The sequence below is a fragment of the Lathamus discolor genome, chromosome 4, assembly GCF_037157495.1.
Source record: "Lathamus discolor isolate bLatDis1 chromosome 4, bLatDis1.hap1, whole genome shotgun sequence".
NCBI classification, from domain to species: domain Eukaryota; kingdom Metazoa; phylum Chordata; class Aves; order Psittaciformes; family Psittacidae; genus Lathamus; species Lathamus discolor.
In genome coordinates this window covers 94,940,874-94,964,744 of record NC_088887.1, presented here as the reverse complement: position 1 = coordinate 94,964,744, position 23,871 = coordinate 94,940,874, and the positions used below count along the sequence as shown (strand labels likewise).

General features: G+C 36.6%; 1 protein-coding gene across 3 annotated transcripts in view; it reads right to left on the bottom strand.

Moving 5' to 3' along the window:
* The window catches only part of NAA16 (N-alpha-acetyltransferase 16, NatA auxiliary subunit), a 61,808-nt gene that overhangs the window by 20,293 nt on the left and 17,644 nt on the right, over positions 1-23,871 (bottom strand). For all 3 annotated transcript variants that reach the window (XM_065678173.1, XM_065678174.1, XM_065678172.1), the window contains 6 exons: positions 23,179-23,336; positions 21,927-22,061; positions 15,740-15,893; positions 14,108-14,227; positions 11,899-11,994; positions 8,187-8,293 (listed from right to left, as the gene is read on the bottom strand). In XM_065678173.1, coding sequence (XP_065534245.1) covers positions 8,187-8,293; positions 11,899-11,994; positions 14,108-14,227; positions 15,740-15,893; positions 21,927-22,061; positions 23,179-23,336 — 770 coding nt within the window. The remainder of the gene's footprint in view (positions 1-8,186; positions 8,294-11,898; positions 11,995-14,107; positions 14,228-15,739; positions 15,894-21,926; positions 22,062-23,178; positions 23,337-23,871) is intronic.

Genomic DNA, 23,871 nt, shown 5'->3' with positions numbered 1-23,871 from the left:
GATAGCCTCCCCTGCTATCTTCCCATGTATCATACTTGCTTAGGATGAACTCATTTTAGTCAATCACCTACAATTCTTACTACTTAGTCCACAGTTAAAAGGTGGAAAAAGACAAATTCACCTTAAAATTCAAGTTACCTCCACAATATGCTTATACATCGATAATGTGGACTTTTAACATTTTATGGCAAGATCAAGCAAATCAAGTGAATAAATCTCCAGAGACAATATGAGAAGTACATGCTTTAAATAACAAGTAAAAGAAATTACTTCTCCCAGAAATAACTACAGTTCTTCAAAACACACCATCAACACTGCACACAAAGGTGCAAACAGGCACCTCTCTTGTAGCAAGTGACTTTTTTCTAAGTCATGCAGTTGGACTTTTCAAATGAGGACAGTTAGTATGTTTTTATTTCCACATCTTCAATCCAACCACCTTTCAGACATTGCCACTGCAGAAATAGTTCATCGAGCAACTGCGCTTTTAGCTAAACTTCACAACATGGTAAGAAAACCAAAAATTATTACAAATTTTGAACTGTACACAGAAACTTGTACTTAAAACATCTGTGCCCTTCCTGGAGCACAAGTGGTAACTGAAGGACAAAGGTGGAATGGACAACTGGTCCGACAAATTCGGCAACTATTATTCTCACCTTCAACACAGAGTATACAAAGATCATGAACCTTGCTGGCACGAAATTTACAGAAACTAGAATTCCAAGATGAAAACAACACAGTATGTTATAACATCTCAGAGCAGGCCATTTTAGGGTAAAAGGCCATTTTCTCTTTAAATGTACACCAAAGTAGTTACAGAGTACGGAAGGCAACAGGTACTTGGGACAGTAAGTATAAGTAATTTTAGTGTAATTCAAAATTGAAGCACTGATCTCTGCAAGACAGCACCTCATCTGAAGCCTAGCACTTGTTTTTAATGCTTGACAGATGTCCAGCAGCCTCACTGAGCACCTCCCCATGTGAGCTATCTGACCTAAGACATAATCTGGATGCAATTATGACTTTACTAGAATTTCATTATTAACTCTTCCTCCACTTTTCCTTCACCAACTAGAGGAGGACACACTCAAGTTCATTGAACATCAACAGCTTGACCACATAACTGCTGATTTCTGAGAAGCTGAAAGCATTCTTTACACAGCTCTTTCTCTTCACTTGAGACTACAAGCAGATGATCACGGACAAAACACCAAATGTACAACTATTATATTGTCTATTAGAATTTTCACCGAGGAACATTACAGAAATAAAGAGGGATGCCGTATGTGCCACTTTGAGAGCACCAAAATCAAGAATGATGGATAAAGGACTCTTACCAACACAAATATTACATCCTTTCGTATCTATAGATAGCATCTTTAGTCTAACCCTGTTTGACTCTTGAATAAACAACCTGCTCTTCTGGCAAGTGCCTACCCTGAAGCAGCAGTTATAGATGCTTCACGTGCACGTACTCACATTTAACCCAATACTAAGGCAAGCCTGCAGTTACCTGTGTTTTCAAGTTAATCCATTTCTAAAAGGACATCTGTGACAAGGGCTTGTTTTTCCCTTTGTTAATAGTCTGAAAAGAGCAAGAAATTCTAGGAACTAATTAGGAGGGTTATACTGGTAAACAGATACAAAAATCACAACTAAAGGTTCCAAATCACAGTATCCAGATTAGGAATCTCAATGCTTTTGTATATAGGCACTCATGTACAGAGGCATGTCCCTCTTTACTGTGCCTATCTGCACTGTTTGCTAGAGGATCTTTACATTGCCAAACTTGCAGAAGATGCACCTGTCCCAGTATCAAAGTACCAGTTGCAGAGTAGCTTGCTGGCTAGTAAGTCACAACTCCAAACTGATCCTAGACTTGAAGGTGAAACGCAGTAAGAAGATACTATCACAAAATCATTAAGGTTGGTAAAGGTCACTGTCTAGTCCAACCCTACTGCCTTTACACAATGGGGTCAGCAGAAGCAGGTTACTCCTGGCCATGTCCAGTCATATTTATATTATATCCAAGGATGATGACTCCACTACCCCTCTGAACAATTTGTTCCCATGCTCAACAACGCCCATGACAAAAGTGTCTTTTCTTTTGTTCAAATATAGGCTAAACAATCCTAGCTCTCAGCCTCTCTTCACATGCCAGACACTCCAGTCCCTTCATCAACTTCATGGCCTTTCTCTGGACTCTTTCCAGTATGTGCATGTGCTTCTCATACAGGGGAGCCCAGAACTAGACCCAGTACTCCAGATAAGTCTCACCAGGGCTGAGGAGAAGGATCACTTCTCTCACCCTCATCGTGGTGGCTGTTACTAATGCAGCACAAAATGCTGCTGGCCTGTACTTCATTAGTTTTATCTGTGTTATGGAAGGGAGCATCAAACGCCTTGCTAAGTCAAGATAAACAGTATCAACTGCTCTTCCCTTCTCCACTGAGGCAGTCATTCCGCTACAGAAGGCTATTAAGCTAGTCAGGCATGAAAGTCCCTTAATAAATCCATCCTACCTACTCCCAACCACACTTTGTCCTTCATGTGTTTGGTAATGGTTCCAGGATTACTTGCTCCATCAGCTTCGCAAGGACTGAGATGAGGCTGACTGGCCCATTGCTTCTCAAATCCTGGTTTTTGTACTTCTTGAAAAGGGGAACAACACTTGCTTTCCTCCAGTCCCCAGGAAATTCCATCCATGACAATGGCCTTTCAAAGATCAAGTGTCAGTGCAACAACATTTTCCAGTTCCATGGGTAGCTGTAGATGCATCCCATCAGGTCCAATGGGCATGTGCACATCCAATCTGTAACCTGTTCCTCCCTTACTGAAATATATGTATTTAAGCACACTTCAGAAGGCTTGCAGAAGATTTACCACAACTGTTGAACTTGAAATGAGCATCATGACAAAATGCATTACAAGGAAAGGTGCTCTGAACCTCTCTGGATTCTGCTTCATGAACTGGGTTACGGGTTTTATTTGTTTGTGATTTGTTGGGGTTTAGGTTTTCTTTGTGTTTGGTTGGGGGGTTTTGTTTGGTTTTTTTTGCTCAACAGTGAAAGTTTTTAATAAAGTCACTGACAGTTGGTATCTTCTGCTTTTCCTCGATACGTAACAGGAACCCACTCTTGGATACGTAAGAATAGACCCAAGTATCGTCAAGAAAGCAGTAAGGGCACCAACTAGGCTTCAGCTGAGTAATCCACTGCTAATTTAGTTTAGACAGTCAGTTATAGAAAATATGCAGCTGCCCTGAAGTCGCCTCCTGACCCAAGACGTGTCCTATCAGAGGAGTGAATGATACCTGCAAGATCAGAATAAAAGTATCACCGCATGCACTGTTTGTCTTGGTGCTAGCAGATGTGGAAAGATGAAGGTTGACAAAAAAAAAAACCAAAACACATACTAGATACTTGACTGAAACATGTCTTTCTCTCAGGAAGACTAGACATCTGCTAATTAAAGGCATAGATTCAATGCATGAATGGTACAGTTTAAACTGCAGATTTAGTGTCACCACCACCATGGTGGTGTTTAGCAGAGTACCTTCCCTTTCCAGGTAAATCTTCCCTCAGAATTCTCCCATTTTATGATAGGAATTATCCAAATAAAGTCAACCTCGGAAGTCCCAGGAAACAAGCTAATAGGGAATGAATGTAAGAGTTCTGTAGAGCAGTAGAACATTCACAGGGTTTCCTTTTGTTGCCTTGAACAATAGCCAGACCCAAAAAAGTGCATTTCAAGAGAAATCATACAAACAGGCACAGGCTGATATCTGAGAAGGTGACTGAACTCACAGCCAAGGCACATGTGTGTACTGTGGAATCTTTGTAGCAGTTCGATATTATAAAAGCTATTTTAAAACCAGACATTCTTGAAGAGAACCAGAAGTCGCTGCTGTTTGGTTTAATACATGAAACAACATTCAACAAGTTACAAAAACACTTCCAGTCTATTTTCCCCATCTTCGTTTCTTTCTTCAATTTACCAGCCATACAATGTAAATGGCTAATTAAAATACAATTAAAGTAGATTAATTGCAGCATGTTCTTCTGAAGACTGAATTTCCTATTTTTGCTAGAAAATATTCTGAATGACAGATAGCAATCAACCTATATACAGTGCAAAAATCATTAAGAAAATGTTTATCCATATGTTGGCAAAATCTTGCTTCATAATGCATACTGATGCTAATGTTAAGTCAATCCGATACATACAACTACAGCAGCAACTACAGAAAAGTGGGTGAACTTTATTTTCTGAAGACACACCTGTATTTTCCGATTTGCTTGTGACTTCTGTTACATGTAAAAGCTATTTCCCTGCGTTCCATACAGGAAGAGTTCTTCTAAGTGGTATTTAAGAGTCTGCTACCTGCTTTAGTAACTCAGAAAGGTAGCTAGCTGACACACCAAGTCAAACACACTGTCACCTACAAGGGACTACAAGTTCAGCTGAAAAAAAAAAAAATAAAAAAGCTGAGCTCAGAATGCAGGTCTGTTCTTTAACGCTAGTAAACTGTATAGATAGGTCTTGACTCTTGTTCAGACCAGTGATCTCCTTTCATTTCCCCAACCCTAACAGGTTAATTAGAGCCTCGTACAGTACTTTTTTTACATTTGTGAGCTTTGTCTTTCATGTAACCATGCTCATTTTACACTACTTTACCATGACAGAGTTTTCACTTTTAAAAAAGACCCAGGCTATATTTACAGCATCCCTTAGAGGATGCCGTATGATGAACAGAAGAAAGCCAATTTCTTCACAACATACAGCAGCTACTTCAAGAGTCATTTGAAACAAACGCAGTGATGAATATTTTTCTGTGTGTTATTTTTACTAAGAACAAAGCCATCAAGATAGTGTTTCATCAATTGACTTCTCTGATGTTGTAGGTAAAAAGTGATAGCTGACTCTCAGCAGTGATGTACCACTCAACATAGTCTATATAGTATTATAAGCTTGTTGCAAATGAGACATGCTGGAAAACACCATAAGACTCAGTTTGAAAGTCTGTCACCCTCTAATTGATCTTTTCTTCAGTTGGAAATTAAAAATGTGGCTGTATACCAGTGTAGCAAGCTAGGAAGTGATTAGTGCATGCCTTCAAGTTATCTACAAACAGTGAGCATAACAATTATCACCTGAGAAAGAACTTTAACTCTTTACATTATTTACTGGATTACTCCTAAAACTATTGAAAAAGACACTAGTCAGATCACTGTTTTGCCAGTAGTGGACCATGGAATCTGTAACTGGAACTTGTTGCAGAAGCATGTACAGTAATTTACAGCAAAGCAAGCTTAACGCTTTCTCCCCATTAGCTTTCGGAGTTAAAGTCTTCCCTAAGTACCTCTGAAACATCATAAACTCAAATCTCAGTGGGTTAACAACTCACTCCTAGAAGGTAACAAACAATATTGCCGAGACCAATAAAGCACCCTAATCTGCTTATCGCAGGTTTCACCTTACTGTCTGTTACCTTCTCAAGCATCCAAGTTTCAAGCAGTTAGGAGGTCTTGAACAGTTCCCCTTCTAGCCAGCTGTGCAAATATAAACTTTTGCACATGGCAAACTCAGCATAAGGCCAATACATACAATTGTGTACTTATGGTGACCTTCTGTGACTTCATCCAAATGATCTTACACAGTTCTACTTTAAACGTGAAGGAGGGTTAAAAACACCTGTCCCCCTTAAGCAAAGTAAAGCATATTCTCTAGTGAAGTGATGAAGAACCAGTTGCACTCCACACATTCAGGTAGGTGAAAAAGTGACATCCCTTCCATGCATTCCAGTTAGCACTTCAGTTACTCCAGTTTTGGTTTCTGGTGGGACATTCATTAGTTCTTTCTAGAAAGAACTGGTAAAGTTTCTCAGCGTTAGTTTTACAGACATGAAGCCCTCGGATAGTTTGCAAACAAGTATAAACAGCTGCTAACACAGCAGGCAAATTCAGGTTCAGACATCTATGCTCAGATAACCATAATACAGATGCCTGTGCTCCATCTACAATCAAAATAGATCTCTATGATCTAAGAGTCTGGGGAAGCCTTTCAGTTCTTAAAATGGGCCCATAAAAAAAGACATGGAGAGATTCCTCAGCAGGACCTGCTGCAACAGGATATGGGGTAATTGTTTTAAACTAAAAGAGGGGAGATTCAGGCTGGATGCAAGGAGAAAGTTCTTTACAACGAGGGTGGTAAAATACTAGCACAGATTGTCCAGAGAGGTGGTGGATGCACCATCCCTGGAGACATTCAAGGCCAGGCTGGATGTGCTTTTGGGCAACCTGATCTAGTTGAAGATGCCCCTGCTCATTGCAGGAGGACTGAACTAGGTGACCTTTGAAGGCCTCTTCCAACCCAAACTACTCCATGATTCTATGTAGCACAATCAAAAGGAACCTTGATAGCTGTTCGGCCGATCCAATATAAGAAACCACATATGGTGGTAACCTGAACAGCTCTCTGTGTCCACTGACATAAATTCATGTGCCTGAATCAGGAACTTAATGTCATTCCTTAATTGTTGAAAACTTATTCCAGAGAACTGGGAAACAAACAACCAAACTAAGTTTCTGAAAGGTGAGTACACACCTGCCTAAAAATAATTCACCTATCCCCAAAAAGAAGAGCCAAGAACATGATACTAAAGATACCTACATCAGCCATCTTCTTACTGGATGATGGTCATGATCCCTAAATTTTAGCAATTCTAAAATTAACTGTCGGGGACCAAAAGTAAAATTCCTCTTAGTTTCAAAAATCCTTCCATTACACTATAGTGCCATGAGAACCCAACCATGTGAAATATGAAGGAATATGGTAAGAGAAGGACAAGAAAGGAGAAGAAAACGCTGTTGCAAAAGTTAGCAGCGCAAACAAATCCAAGCATATGTGGAAACTGTGAGGCTCTTTGGTTAATTACTTTTAAGGATTAGGCTGGCAGTTCTAAGCAGTACTGATTCAACACAATGAGGATAACTAGCAGTAAGGCACCTTTCTGAATAATTCTGCCCTAAAGTACAGTAGTCCTCATTTTTTTACCCATCATGTCAGAAACAATTAAGTGCTAAAAATCTTTTCACACACCAAATGAGTTTATATGCATCTTTTAACTTCCAGATTTTCATACTTCAAATAGCAGAGGTAAACCTTTCACAGCACTGACTGTACTTCTGTCTAATGTATCATCATTTTAAATGTTTAAGTCCAGTTTCAAAGGTTTACATTAAAAAGTACACATTAGTAACAGGCCCTGTAGAAAAGCTTGTATTGTATACAATACCAGAATTTACTAAAATTATGTCAACCATGGAGACACAGGACAGATTACATTCTCCAAATGGAAGTGTATTGAAAATTTCATGTGAAGATAACATGCAAAGAGACTCTTAGGAAAAAGAATATTTTTAGTCCCAATAAAGAAATACAAACTTATGGTTGAAAAGTTGCATCATGTATTTATGGTTTTACCAGCTACAGAAACCGCATTTTACTGAGTTATGAAGGGATTAAAATACCCTGCTTGTAGCTAAGATAGCAATGCCTAAATAGACTGGCCTTTATTTTTTATGTGTTTTAGTAACATGGTTTAGTTCACTGACAAGCTTGGAGTGAAGAGCTACACTTGAAACTATAGTTCTAATGTGACACAATTTTGCCAGAATTGTGAGTTTAGAAGTGCAAAAATTAAACACTGAAGTTTTAGCTAAAGACTGAAATGGAAAACAAACCTTTATGGTAAATACTGATCTATTTGTGTATTCATGCAATTCAGAAACATGCACAGAACAATAACCATCTGTGTGGTATTTTAAAATCATGACTTCTGGTGACATCATAAACCATAAGTTGAAAGAATCCTGACACCCCTGCACTCAAAGTCCACAAATATAAACCTACTGGTTATCTCTGTGTTTTCAAGAACTTGAGTGCATTCTGCACCAATCTAACTTCAAGCATTTTGATATCACCTGTCTCAAAAGTGATGTTTCATATATAGTAAGCACCACCAAGTGTTCATTCACATATTACAAAATAGCATATCAAGGAGAAAAATGTTCAGCAACAGTTATTGGTTAAGTTACAGGAAAATCTACATAAAAATAGATAGTCTATTAGAAATTCCATATAGAAGACTTAATTAAAACCAAATAAATACTAAATTTTACCTTTTCTGGATTGTAATATAAAGATTTCAAAGTGGTAAACAAGGGTGGACAGCCTTTACTGAAGTTAACCCTCAGGAACTTATCCAATAGTTCTCTAAATTTTTCACCTAGAAACAAAAGTGTATTTGGTTATATGTCAGTGACTGCAAGTGTTATATAAATATAAGCACTAACTACTGTGCAACTCTGGATAGTAATTTTAATCTTTCCTGTTATTTATGAATAAGATACAAATATGCTCTGGATAAAGAAAAATATCAGAGTAAAATGCTTAAGTTGCTAGTGTTTAGGAGACTGCTGATGTAGACATGGCAACAGTCCTCAAACCTGTAAGATCTATTAAAAAGAGAAATTATTAAGTGCTGGCTACAGAGGATGTAGCAAGGGCTATTTAAACATTCATGAAACTTATAACGGTAAGGGTAACTAAGCACTGGAATGGATTACCTTGGAGATTTTGTAAAAGCTCCATCATTGGAAGAGTTTATGATTAAGTTAGACAAATGTGTGTTAGGAATAATGCAGATATAAATTATCCTGCTTTGAGGAAGAAGGATGGATGAAATCAACCCTCTACCTCTCTTCTAGTCCTATTTTTTAACAGTAGGACATGACTTCCAATGATTATATGGTTGTTTCTGAACAGAAACAGAATAGAAGACTGGGTTTCAGAAGGGTAAGCACTGTATTAGAATCATCTTTATTAAAATATAATGGCAGAAATCTTAATATCTGATTTAATTATGTTGTCAAGTAAGAATCACAGTACTTTCAGTACATGCCACCTGAAAAATGCCGTTTCCAAAAGAAAAAAAAAAAAAAGAAAAAGCAGGAATTCAGAGAGAAGGTATGTGGTCAGGAAAACAGTTGGTTTTCACGCTTTTATTCGTATGATGATAAGTGGTTGGTTTCAGTTGTTTCAGTTTTGTTGGGTGTTTGTCATTGTTGTTTTGGTTTCTTTAATTGGTTTTGTTTCCTTTGCATAGGGATGAAATTGCTACACTTCACTACCTAGTCTGCTGTAAACTTCGAGAAGTCTTTAAGCAAGATAACAGTACATTTCACAAGGCTAATATACACACAAAAACCATTGAAATAAAATTAATTAAGAACATATTACAAATTATTAACAGGTTATTTTATATATGTCAGAAAATTAAGATACGGCTCTGGATATAACATTCTTACGTACTTCCACCAGTTCTTAATTGTCCGACATTTACTGTTACCAGTACAGTTACTGAGATTAATAGAAGTAACTTGGGTACTTGCCTCACTGTACTAAAATAAACTGCCATATATAGAAATCGTACTACCTGTGGATGGGGATCATAACTGGACCATAAACACATGCTTTATTACAGGTGTATTAAAGGTTGTTTTCTGACACTACAAGAAACTCCACTGTATGACAAAAATTCCATCTCGTAATTTATTCTGTTGAATTATTCTAATTAATATTTTTGATAGAAGAATTGTAATTCAGAATCTAGAAAAGCAAGATTCAAGTTTCCATTAAGTACATATTTATCTATGGAAAGTAAAACAGTCTAAAACAAAGCCTGAAAACTGCAGAACACAGCGATATACACAGCTAGGCACCCACCTCTAACATGAAGCCAAGCTCAAAATTTAGTCTGAGGTACAGAAAAGATCTGACCACAGCAGGAACAGTGAATCCAGAGCAGCATAAGCAAATATGAAACTGGACGGACAGATTCTAACCCCCCTCTTAATTAGTCTGAAAATTTACAGCCTTTCTCCACAAAGGTGGTTTCCAGCTGGATTAAGGAACTGATCTGTGTGAAACACAAGGTTATTAAAATGCAGTGCATAGTAAGGTCTAGGAAGGACAGCCCTTCAGAGTATTTTAAGTCAATTCTGAATCAACCATTCTGCTGGGTGCAAGCAACTGGTCACTGGCCATACTAGAACAACAACTTCCTTTAACAAAAAAATTCTTTCCTCTGGACATGTGCAAATACATTTCTGCAAAAAAAAGTTTGTTTCTACGTCTTCACATTCTCACTATTAAGTTTTGCTAACAGAAATTCTTATCTGCTGTACTTCAATGCACAAGAAATCATTTGTTAAATTCATGAATTTCTAGGGGATCAAAACCAGCTTTATACATCCACGACTTATAAATCCTAACAGATTAACAGAACCAAATTTTAATTTAGGAAAATTTTTACTTGTTGTGAAGCACTGCAGAAAGCCTACAAAGAGATTTTTCTCAACTGATCCAATAATGAATTTTGCTTTCATTTAGACTATGGCTATAGTGGGAACAACTAATCCTTATTAACAAACATTTCTATTTAAATGAGGATTAGGTGTGAAACTATACTGTCAGATATAATAAGATAACCCAGTGCAAAACAATGCGAAATTAATTCAACAGCAAAACACACTATTATTAATGATAAACAGAAGTGTTCTGCAGAATGTATAACCATAATTTTATTACAGAAGAAAAACATTTTCTTGTCACTTAACTTTTGAAATGTAGATGAACTGCCTTAAAATTTGCCCTTGTTCAGTCAAAGAAACAAATACATGTGATTAAGGTGCACTAGTGTTAACTTCAGAGCTAAATCTCTTATGAAGCAGTTATATTGTGCATACGCTCTTACTGCATAAAATCATTCGGACTTGTGAGCAACAATAGAAAAGGGGACAGCTACATTGTTGTACCGTGAAATGCTACACAAATGTGGCACTCGGTAAATGAGCTAAATAAAAACTAACATTGTGAAATTGAGATACACTTGATACCTAGCTTGTGTACTTCATATTTCTTTCCACAAGCTTTCTACTGGAGTTACAGCTGTTAAACAGCTAAATACCAGGTGTATATTTTATGGGATTTATTTCATTTAGTCTCCTTCCTTCTATTTTAGAAGATCATACTTTGCTCTTTAAGAAGTACATACATATTCCCTCCAGAACAGAGGATATTTGTGCACTGTATTTCAAAACAGCTTTTGAAAGCACAGAGTCATTGAAAAACTTAGCTATGAAATTAAAATATAATTTGTGCTATGTAATACTGCAGACCTGGGTTGGGATTTTTTTTGTTCCTATTATTGAATTGTCAGCACAAATTAAGTTTCTGTTGTAGATTTAAGTTCTAACGGTTCTACAAAGTTCACACTCAAAATATTCAGTCATAAAAAAACACTTCCTGCTGTACAGAAAACACCATATCGAGTACAAAAACTGTTAGGAAAATTCATCAGTCCTATGCTACTGTAATTGTTATATCCACCATTTACACCTGGTTTCAGTGTTTATGAATTTAAGTTAACATATATATATGTATATTAAAGATATAAAAGGGATATGTTTATATACACACACCCCTATAGCTGGAATTCAAGTGACCTATACCCTTTACTTTTTAACTTACAATTCCTAACTTGTATGAGGCAGAAAAATGATGCAGAAGAACTCCTACAATCTATATACCATTCTGTACTGTAGTTTCATCAATACACACATTACATAGTTCATATCCCCATGCTAAAGTGCATGAACTCTTTCGGCTCCTAAAATTCAACAAATAATTGTCTGCTCCAAGAGAAGTGCATACATCTGGTTTGTGTACACATACAAATAGGTATTAAATGTACATTTAATAGTCTGATGGAAACTAAAGGAAAAAAAACAAATAAAAAAGCTAATACAGAACAGATACGCAACTTATTACCTGAAACAAAGTTTAAAGGTAATCTTCTAGGTGAAACTGCTCTGGGATGTCTTTTACTAACTTCTTCATAAATCTGAAGCCTCTCTTCTAAAGTGCCTATTATCAGTAAATATAATAGATATAAGTGAAAGAGAAAAATCTGTTCTTCTAAATGTTTTTAAATTGTGAGAATTAATTTAACTAGACTTCTTACACAACTTGGATTTGGAACAATTTAAACATTTCAAGCTATTTTTTCCAGTTAATCACAAGCATTACTGTGTAAAAGTGTGTACTGAAAACACTCTATGTACCATACGCAATTACCAGCATTAATCACTGTAAGGATAAACTGCAAACAGTACAATTACTCCGCAAATTCAAACATACAGTATTAGAGCTTGGTTTCTTTCAGTTACATGTTGTCCAGACTCATTCACATAGTTTGACATTCATAGCTTCAATTAACTGTTTTTTCACTATGCATCCATTTCAGACATACTTAAAGCATTCAGAAGAATATACTGCATTTCTAAATCACAGGCATACAAACAGCATGCTATACAAGCGTGCCTTTATTACAGGTCTTCTGGTGGCAGCAAAAACAGGGCACAATACTGCCAGTGTAAGTACTGTGCACCTGTACTCCTTGTATCTTAATGTTTAACAATAAAGCTACTTAAAGATTTTCTTCCCACTCCTCCCCTTTCCCCCATAATATGCTTTGGAGCTCCAATGTGGTTAAAACTTAAATAAAACTAATCTGTTGCTTTGAAATGCCGTTTTCACATAATTAAGATCAATTTTGCTTATTATATTCGTCAAGCAAGTTAAATAAAAGTGAATTTACAGATCAAGATTAGACACAACATATATTTAATATATCTGTTTTCCTTTCATAAGAAAAACAATTTATCTTGTCACTGAGCTCAGATGCTGGGGAAGGGGGGGGAATATGCTACCCAGTGGCTCCACGAGATGTAAAGTTCTAAAAGTTAAACTAAAATGATGTTTGGATTGGAACTAAAGCATATAAAAGCCCTAATTGAAGTCACAAGTTGGAGCTCCAGAACTTACCATGGGGGAGGAAATAGTCCTAAGACCACCTAAAAAATAAAGTAGCATTATTAGTTTTATAAATTAGTACAGTATTAATCTACACAGGATTTTAAGATGTCAAGATAAGACTACTGGATTGGTTCTTTGTTAAGAACTACACATTTCACGAACATATTATATCAAACAGAATAATTAAGCTCTTGGGTAATTTATTTTCTGGAGACAACCACTACATGCAACTCTACAGATACAGCAGGAAAAAAATTCGAAGGGCAACACTACTCTTTGCATAAGAGTAACAACTGAAGTAATTTTAATTTCCCAATCACAAGCCATATTCCCAGACCTTATGAAACCCACTGTAAAGGTTCCTTCTAGAAAGCTGATTGAAAAATATAATGCAGCTATAATATCTACCAATAATATCTGTGTGGGCTTATGATTTATGATGTCATCAGAGTAACTCCAGTAAAACATCCACTAATTAGTGAACAATGAAATACAAGGAAAACATTCCTGTGTAACAGTAAACGCTTGGGAAAGTTACCATTGCCAAACACTTACTACAGTATAAATTGTTGCAATATTGCAATTAAAAAAAAAAAAAAAAACAAAAACAAAACACATCCCAAACAATTAACTGTTTTCCTGAAAGACACAACAGCAGTGAACTAGAATAACAAATACCACATTTATCACCTGCTCCTCCAAAGAGCAGGGCCTGTCTTTAAAAGGCCATCTGAAACAGGTATTTGATTATTTCTCCATGTGCCTGTAGAAAGAGGTACCACCTAAACAAGTTTCGGAATGACAGCCTTACATTGTGGTGTATGATAGTGGTCTGACTATCAGCCAGTAGTCAGGAATGAATTCCAATTTGGTCTCTGAATTCATGCATGGCAAGGAAATGTTTTTCGTGTAAGCGTATTAGCAAACACCACCTTTAGCTCCAAGAAGAGAAAGACCTGCTGTTGGCATTTTCAGGTATACAAGTTTTCCCAGTAAACATTTTAAAATGGATAAAACACAACTGTATCATACCCAAGATTAGAAAGTACATATTCTTCTGCCAAACAAAGCTTTCAAATCTAAAACAGTAACAAAAAAAAGAGTTTTTTAAATATATCCTGTATCATACGTATCTTCCATGTATCTGTGTATCTTAACTTACTAGGTTGTAGGGCCTTTTCCAAGCCTTCATAATAATACCAGTTTTCTGCATTGCGCTCAATTAACTCTTTATATACTTCACCAGCTTCTTTCAGCCTTCCCAACTTCAGTAACATCTCTCCTAAAAACAACACAGTAAAGAACTGAGTTATATGAGAAAGCATTGATATACTGTGAGCAAAGTTTACAAAAATTTTGGGGCTTAGTCATATGTAAGATACTCAAAAAAGTGATCTTTATTTTCCCAAGGGCATTTACTACGGATTACAAGTGCTACTTAAAGCTACCACACATATACACAACACAGTTTGGAGCATTTAGCACCTGCAAAAACAGATTATTTGAATATCTGTATCTGAGTACTCAAAATAGTTATTTGGATTATCAATGAAACAAAGAATTCTTCCTTCAAGACTCCAACACATGACTATGTTGCTTCTTACCAAGCTGTTTACTTAACTACACTTACATTTTTCACATCTACTAACCAGTTTTTAATCAGTTAAGTCACACTGGTTTGCCACTAAGTAAATTGTTCTACCAGGTATGTCTTGCATGGAATTAATTTTCTTCACTGCAGCTTATACAGTGCTGTGTTTTGGGATCTGTGACTAAGCATTTATAAAACACCAATGATTTTGCTACTGCTGAGCAGTACTTGTAGAGCATCAAAGCTTTTCCTTTTTAACTCCACTCTGCCACCCAAGCAGGCTGAGGTGGATAATAAGCTGTGAACCCACACAAGCTGGACAGTTGACCAAAACTAGCTAAAGAGGTATTTCATCCTATGTAGCATCATGCTTAGTAATAAACACGGAGGAAGGAGGAGTGTTTGGGCAGGTGGCCATTGCTAGAAGACTGGCTGAGCATCAGCCTGCTTGCAGAATATGGCAAGTCATTGCCCTTGCATCACCTTGGCATCTGTTTGGGGATTTTTCTTCCCCTTCCTCTTTCTTTCACTTAAGCTATCTTTATCTCAAGACACAGGTTTTCTTGCTTTGCTCCTATTCTCTCTCTTCTCATGACAAGGGAGGCTGTGAGAAGTGAGTGAACAGCTGTGTGGAGCTTACCTGTTGGCCAGGGTCAACCCACCACAACTGTGCAGGAAGCAGCTGAAGAATATGTGCTATTACACTATATAATTGAGCACATTCACAACTCAGTACTTCAAATTCACAAAACGACTCTGGTTTATTTTTATCAAAGTCAACTTCAGTATTCTCTTAAGTAAGGCAATACAAGTAAGTGTATTAGAAAGCTTAAGGAAACAAGAATGATATTTCAGTCAGTTAAAAAAAATAAACCAGTGCTTGTACTACAAATAATATTCTTTGATATTATAACTGGGTTATAAATAGCTCTGATTTATAGAGAGCTACTCTAGTATGTACCAATATAATAGTAACTGAAATTTCCTATGTTCCTGTGTCAACTCAAGCTAAATTACTTGCATACACTATCCACTTCAACAGGGCAAATTACTAGAGCACAAAACTGTAGATACCAGTTTCCCTACAGTAACATTGAAATTAAAGATTTAACATGTTTTTTTCCCCTCATACTGCTTTATCATATCTGAAAGTCAGCTGAAACATTTAGAGCAAAATTAGCTGAGGGAGGAAGAATGACTTACCTTTGATTTCTTCTACAATTAATTTATCACATATTTGCTTTTCATATGTCTCTATATGTTCTAAAGACTCTTGAAATAGATCTGCCTCTCTCATCACTTGATTTTGATATAAAATCAGTTCACTATATTCATAATCTATCTTATTAGGAGGAATCTGGAGGGGAAAAAAAATACGTTAGTTAACATTTACCTGTACCTCAATCATATGCAGTACTGTAGAACACAAGATTCAGTCTATGGAATAAATCAGATCTATTTATATACTCATCCAAACATTCAAAATGTAAAACTCCCATTAGTCATAATCAAATTAGATTCATTCAGGATACCCTTTGTTAGAGAACAGTTTAAAAGAATCCCTGTGTTTGCCTTTCCTTCTCTCATACAATTCAATAAAATTTGCAGAGATCTTGGTAACCTTTTCCTTCTGAAAGACTCATGTACTCCACAACAATTTTGACCCAAGTTCTGTAGCAGACTGCTGGGATATCACAATATTCATTTTCAGCATACCAAAAACTCTGTAGACTACTATTTCCAAGAGCAATGAGCCACCCAAATACTGGCCATAGCTTGACAACTAGAATTTTTCAGACAGAATCTAAACTATTTCTCTCTAACCAAGTTTTTCTTGCACTACACTTCAAACCCCACAAAGTACAGTGCATAACCATGCTAAGAGTATTTTCAAGCAAAGATAATGATTTTGAGGTCTGCTGCCATTTGATACCTAAGGTTTGGTCTACCAGCTAAAGTAAAACTAGTGGGCCATCCACCTGCCATTGATACACGAGCCACTAAAACAGAAAGACATTCAGAAGCATTTAATTTTTGGGATAACACTCTGAAGTGTATTTAGGCAATGAAAAAATCTTGCCAGAGTTACAATTAATATTTCATACCAAATGCTCTTCACTAATACACACAGAAGCTACTGCAATTATGAGTAAACTGCAAGAATCTGAGGCCAGATGCAGAAGTCTGAGGATAATGCCCAGTATATCTATATAAGTTTACTCTGTGAAATATACTGCCTCAGTAGAAACTGCAGGAGAGACAGAGTGATAGGCTAACATGATTTTATTATTAGAAATACCTAAGAAGCCACCGAGCTTAGTATATGTTAATAATTTTCTTTCCCATGACGCTACACACTTTGTTTCTTTCTGAGCAAGCAACACTGAAGTCACATTCGTCACCAAATGGTTTACTATTACTTTTCTGTTCCCTGAGAAAAGCTTTTCCTATGTCTTCATCAAAGAACTAAGAAATTTAATAAAAGAACAAAAAAATCCAACCCAATACATTAAACTGGTTGAAATTAACATTCATATTAAAATAATCTTGTCCTAAACCACTACTTCTAGACCTTGCCTAAACATATAAATTCTGAGATTTAACATTTCTGTTTACATGCTCTTTTAATGTTTAGAGGCAGCTTTTCCAGTACTGCGACTATTTAGAAGGAAGATTTCCTTTTAGATAGAAATGCTATGGAAGACGGCATAACTAAAAACATTGTAAAGAAGAGAGTATCTTACAATGAACATCAGTTTTGGGGCTGAAAATAACCGCATTTAAGTATTTTTTAGTAACTACTAATATATTATAGCAAATGATGACTAATGGAAAAAACCTTGCATGTACTAGAGTAGCACCAAGTCCTACCCATTTCTTAAAACAGGTATCTTCTATCCAAACCTCCATTTCTGGTTCCACCTTTACTTAATTTTTAACCATATTAAACATTAGAAGTCACTAATAAAGACACTGACACCTGGAAAGTACTTTTGACTGCTTTAACAGAATTGACAGGGAATTGCAATGGGTTAAGAGTTAAAGCATGTCTTCCTGTCAATCCTTATTGCAATACCAAAAAACTGAAACTGTAGAGCCCTGGTTTAGTTCTTCCTCCTTCACTTCCTCCATGAAAATATCCTCCCTTCCAATACAGTACACATATCTAAATTCCACAAATAGCACAGCTCTTTAGCACATCATTACTTCATTTTAAATCTTCAAAACAGAAATTACCCTCAAACCCCTTAAAAATGTATATTAAAAAAGACAAACATATCAATTCGCCTTCTTGTAGCTCTTTTGTTTTGGCAGGACTAATAGAAACCATGAAATGTCACCAAAAAAAAAAAAATCAACTCCTGCTTGCACATAAGGCAAATCCACCAGAAAGATACTGGACTTACTGCTGCTCCATTTAAAAGGCCATTTTTAAAACTACTTTTAGGAAAAGTTCATTTTTAAAGATACTGAAATCTCAGACTAATGATGATTTAAAAGTACAATTCATCAGAAGACAAGTGACTTATAACCCCTGTACCTAATGTGAAGAATCAGATTGTCCTGTAAAGAATAAGATATTCTTAAAAAAGTTTTGTGCATGCCATTGTTACTGCTGCACGATACACCTTTACTCCTCCTTCCCCCTCAAAAGGATTATGATTCTTGAATATAGAATTATAGAATGGTTAGAGCTGGAAAAGACTTTAAGATCATCCAGTTCCAACCCCGTGTCCAACTCTGCCTTGAAGTCAACTGTGTTCAAAATAAATTTCAACTTTACAAGCACAGATGCCCTAACATTACTGTCACTGAGAGAATGTGACAAGATGCAGCCAAAACATACCTAAGAGCAGACCCCAAAAACTCCAGAGGCTTTCTGTCCATATCTCTAATTGTGGGCCTGATGCAGAAATTAGGAATAAAATAAAAATTAAGAATAAAAATTTTGTTCTGGAAAAAAAAGAAAGGAAAAATGGGACATACAGCAGTAGAACAAACTGCATAGTTGTTTTACACCTTGGGTCCCAAAATGTAAATTCTGGAGTGACTCTTACATCATTTAATTTTAACTTGGACAGCACAGGCTGTTATACTTCCTGCAGTGATGTCTGCATTTAACCTCACAACCTGGTTTTGACTGAAATATTGTTCATCTGGCTAATTTGCAGCTTTCATATGACAGGCAATGTTGATCCGGATGCAGTAAAAGTGGAAAAAAAAAAAATCATCTTTTCCAATGATAATTAAGCCATTAGAATAAAACTGTCAGTGACAAAAAGTGATTTATCATTTGAATTTGTTGCTTAGCTTCCTGCCACTACTTGTTCCTTTGTATTTCCTTACTAAGCAATCTTCCTAGCACTCACTTTTCCCTAAATCAGTATCTAAACTGTACCAGAACCTCCTAGTCTTTTTCTGCTTACAGTAAACAAAGAGAATGCTTGCCCTTCACTAGACAGCATTTGCTCCAGTCATCTCGCCTTTCCAGATTGTTCTTTTCATTTTCTAACTTTTAAAAAGCGGGTTATCAGAAAGTCTTGATCTCTCTGTAATCAGTACTCTATAATGAAAAACCCTGCTGCTTCTCAGAAATAAGGGTGGTTTTCGCTTTTCACCCATAAGCCAGCCCCAAGGGACTATTTTACAATAAGCCAAGTCAATCTAACTGCAGCCTGGATCAACAAAGGCAGTTCACTTCCCTCTATTATTCCCCTTCCTCTTTCCCCTCTCACCTCACAGTTGTTCAGTTCAGCCAATCAATCCTTCAAAAGAGTGATTATTTTTCTGTCACTTTGGCTTCCTGAACCAGCTCTCCACGAGTCAACCAGTGCTGCACAAGGAAGCAGTGGGAGCACACAGGAAAAAGTCAGACTGCTGGTTTTGGCAACAGCTTGTAGCTAGATTAGCTCCATTATTTTGTAATACTGCATCTTCAGATACTCACCTACAGTGACTAACATGACAGTTCCTTGATCTTTTTCTTAAGTTTTACTGCTTGGTTTTGGCTGTGTTAATTCACATCTGAATGGACAGAGCTGCCTAAGTAAGTCAAGTAAGTTAATGTGATCACTCTACACTGACAGTTACCAATTATTATGACAGCAGTATTTTCTGTAATGTTACATTTGCATCTTTATTCATTAACAATAATGGTGAATAGTACATACTGCCATAAAACTCCTTGAAAGCATCAGTTTGCTGATGATTCCCATTCACTAGTGATTTGGAAACCCTTCAGTCTTCCAACCCTACTTTAAACCTTGAACACAGCCACCACTTTATCAGTCACATGCAGTATAGTATCAAGACAGTCACATAATTTCATCTATTGAGGAGGAATGCATACAAAATACAGGGTAAGAGAAGATGTGGAAAGTAAAGTAAGCAAGAGGTGTACCTCCTGAGTATCCTGAACTCAACTACCCTGATTGCAGGACTGTTAAATACCCAGACACTGCACAAACAGTAGACTGGGGGACTAGTATGGAAGAGCCAAAGTGTGGCTCCTGACTATTCTGGACCCAATACATTAACCCTTCCAGTAGCTGGGGCTCTAGATAGCCCTGCACTCTTCTGGGAGCTCTCTATCTTCTAGGATTCTCTCTATTTACAAGAGATATTAAAGTAATGTAATCTTATTTTCAGTGCTTTGGGGAAGAAAATGCAATATTCCACTTAACTGTATCTACCATCTCAAAAAAAAAGAGGAAGAACTTGACACTACTAGTCTGACATTTGTAGCATATTTCTGTCCTTTAATGCATAACCAGCTTTTCCACCATTTGGCTGTGACTGATGTTATGCTAATCAACAGTTAAACAGATCATTGTTCAAATACAAACCATTTTCCTATTTATGGAAGGTTCCTAAATATTTCCAGTTTTACAAACACAAAAAACAGCAAAAAAAAAAAGGAAACAAAAGAAAAAAAGAAAAAAAAGGCATGAGCTCGAGATCCTCTTGACTTTCTTTGGATTTAGTGTGAGACTTAAGACTGTGATAATTTGCACAGCAGACTTAACTAAGTATGTTCATCTATGGCAGATGGTATTTAAATCTGGCTTAGTCACGAGACTGGACAGCATATCATTGTGACTGCCCTCAAGTAAGTATATCTGTGCACAACCTTTCAGAAAAAGACAACATTAACAGTATCACTTCCATTCTTTCCAGGGGTCCAACACCATTGTTAAGCCCTCTCATCCCTTGGAAATAATGATTTCTTACACTTCACTTGCAGTTTTTCCCATCTATTTTATATTCTAATTCTAACAGTCATTTCAAGACTGAACTCAGACTGGGCTCTGCTGACTCATTCATGAACCATGACTTTTTGGCTGTCAAACACTCAAAATATGACCCAGTTTTCATTTAAACTCATTGTTTTCAGTTTTTGTACAACACTGAAGTTACAGCTCTTCTGAAATAATCAAGCTATATATACACCTGGCTTGTAACATCCTTTGTTTGACCATGATACAGGATCAAGACACAAACACTGGTCCCTCCTAGCAATTAATATCCTTTCTTACTGTTAGCATCATTCTGGCCATTTAACATCTCAAATGCGACTGTCTCAGAGATGAGGCAAGATTTTTGTTTGAAAACATCAAAGTCTATAGGTTAGGTGATATCATCTGCATGCCTCCCAAACCACATGCATCTATAAACATGGGTTTTCTTTCCATGTTACAGAAAAATCAACACATCCACTCTGTTAATTCAGACTTTATACTTCTGAATTACCAGTAACAAAATAAGTGAATGGTTTCTCTTGAAGAAAGGTTATACTCAACAATTTTAGCACTGTACCATTTACTCCAACAAATTTCAGTACACCACATCTTCTGGAAGATTTCAGCGGTGCTTTCCTGTTACTTCGACACCAATCACATAATTTTAAGTACATAATATATATATATGCATACAAAGTAACAAAAAAGTTGCTTTTCACATTCTTTGTGGAGATGTAATGGCTTCTAGGCTATGGCAAGAGAAAGGGCAAACGAGCACATTCAACACTGAACAGTATTTTCTGAAGCTTTACTTCAGAAAATTGACTTTACTTTTACTAGTGTAAAAGGAGTAGGATCATCACAGGTTTTCTTTAGCTACAAGCCTCACAAACATTAAGTTCCTCAGTTGCTCCAGATCAGTCTACCCTTATAATCTCAACTCGTAAGAGCCTATTGAGAGTGGGAAAGTATTCTCCTGTATAATTTGCAACAGCTGCTAAGCTTCTGGAAATCTTTCTGCTCAAAGCAGAAAACTCCAAAATAACAAATTTCCTCCTAATTCTTAACTAGTTCTTAATTAGAAAGAACTCATTCCTCAGATTTCATCTTTTATACAGAAAAGTTTCTCTTTCCAGAATAGGGAGTCTTACCTGTTGGGTTTTCCTAAACTCTTCAAGTAATTTTAAGGCCATATCATAATCTTTCAGTAAATGGTAAGCAATGGCATATCCAATCCAGGAAGCCCTTTGTGTGGGGCGCAGCTGAAGTAGCTGGTATCTTGTCTCCTTCAGTAAAAGAAAAGCAATTTTAAAGTAACAGAGATGTTTAAAACAAAAAAGTTACACCACCTTTATGATAATTTACCACCAGCACAGCTTATACTTTAAATGATCTTTTAAAAGCCCTGGACAATTTTTTTAATTCTTACAGCACAGGGAAAAGCAACATGTTTCTGTCACATAAATCATGGAGGGCTACATCCTCAATACAGGAGTCATGGCACAAAGCACAAAATCTATTTATTGGGACACAAGAGGTGCCATTTTCAAGACTACCTCTTAAGGGCCTAAATTATTTCCAAAAAGAGAGCTCTGAAATCTCAGAGATGTGTTTCCACTGGAAAACTGCTCATTGCCACTGAAAGACCAGTCCCACTCTCCTCACAGCAGAAGGTCCTCATACTTATATTGCTGCAGCGCTTCTCAGACCCCCTTTCCTGAGCCAAATCATATCCCCCTAATCAGTCATTCCCTTTTCTTGCATTAGCAAATTCAACCTTCTCAGTGAATGAGATCAGCTAGCACCAAAGCCCATAATACAGCCTTCTGCTTCACATGAAATAGCACACAGAAGAGGAGCAGGGCTTTTCCATTTCACAGCCATATCAGTTCAGTCATTTTAAAACCACTAGCACTGGTTTTAGACAAATTTTAAGGTTTTATTTATAACAGCAGTATTGGGTCCAAGAAATCAATTGTCATGGGGCAAGTTTCCAACATACTCAAGGGAAACATGATAGCATATTTCTCACAAAACACACCTTCACTATAGACACCAAAACCACCATTTGCAGTACTTAACAGCACAGTAAGTACTCCTACTTGCTAACCTTTAAATTTTATCATTTTCATTATTTTAGTGAAAAACAAGTTGAGAACTAGAGTTTTACAAGGTGATCCGCAAGTCAAATTGTACTGAATAACTGTACTTTAGTTTTGTTCTCAACATTATATGGAACTCTGCTGCAGTACTTATCATGCTTTCCTAAACAAAGAGCTTAAAACACTTTTGAAAAGCAAAACGAAGTAGCAACAGAATTACTGCCAACAGAAGACTTAGTAATGGATAGAATAACAAGAGCATGCAAACAGCAATAAATGGGAATGCAAAGAGAATACTTACTCTGTATCCTTCTAAATCCCTCATCTGAATCTGTAACAAAGAGAGATCTCTCAAGATCTGTAGATTATCTTTATCTAGCTTGAGTGCATTCCGGTAACACTTGATGGCTTCATCGTATTTCTTATCAGAACGTTGCAGAAGACCATAGACGTGCCAACCTAATGCACATTAAGGAAAATATACTGCCAAGTTTCAAAGTAACTGCAGTGTATTTGTGTTATGAAACAACATGACATGTTCCATGAAGATCAGCATCCTTATAAACTAAGTTTCATTACTGCAGCTGGACTTTGCTGTCACATTTTAAAATGTTATTGCTTACTTAGAAGCTTTTAAAGTTTTAAGGTATCTTCTGTTCAGTCACACTCATACACCCCCAAAAACCTACTGTTATACAAACTAAAGGATCCAAACTCCATAAGACCCAGAAGAGATATTCTTAGAGATGTATTGTTTCTAATATACTACTGTAACTACAGCAGGACTTCTTACTTTTAGAAGTGTCTCACTCTAACAGTGCAATTAGTGTACAAGTTTTACTTTTCCCCACTTGCCTATCTGTAACATCAAGTAGTCCCCAGATTTTACAGTAAGAGAAACACAGAGGCTCACTTTACTCACTGACAAAAGGAAACCTTAGCATTTCAGAAGTCAAAAGCCTTTGTCGCATTCTCAGCAACTCAGATTTCCATG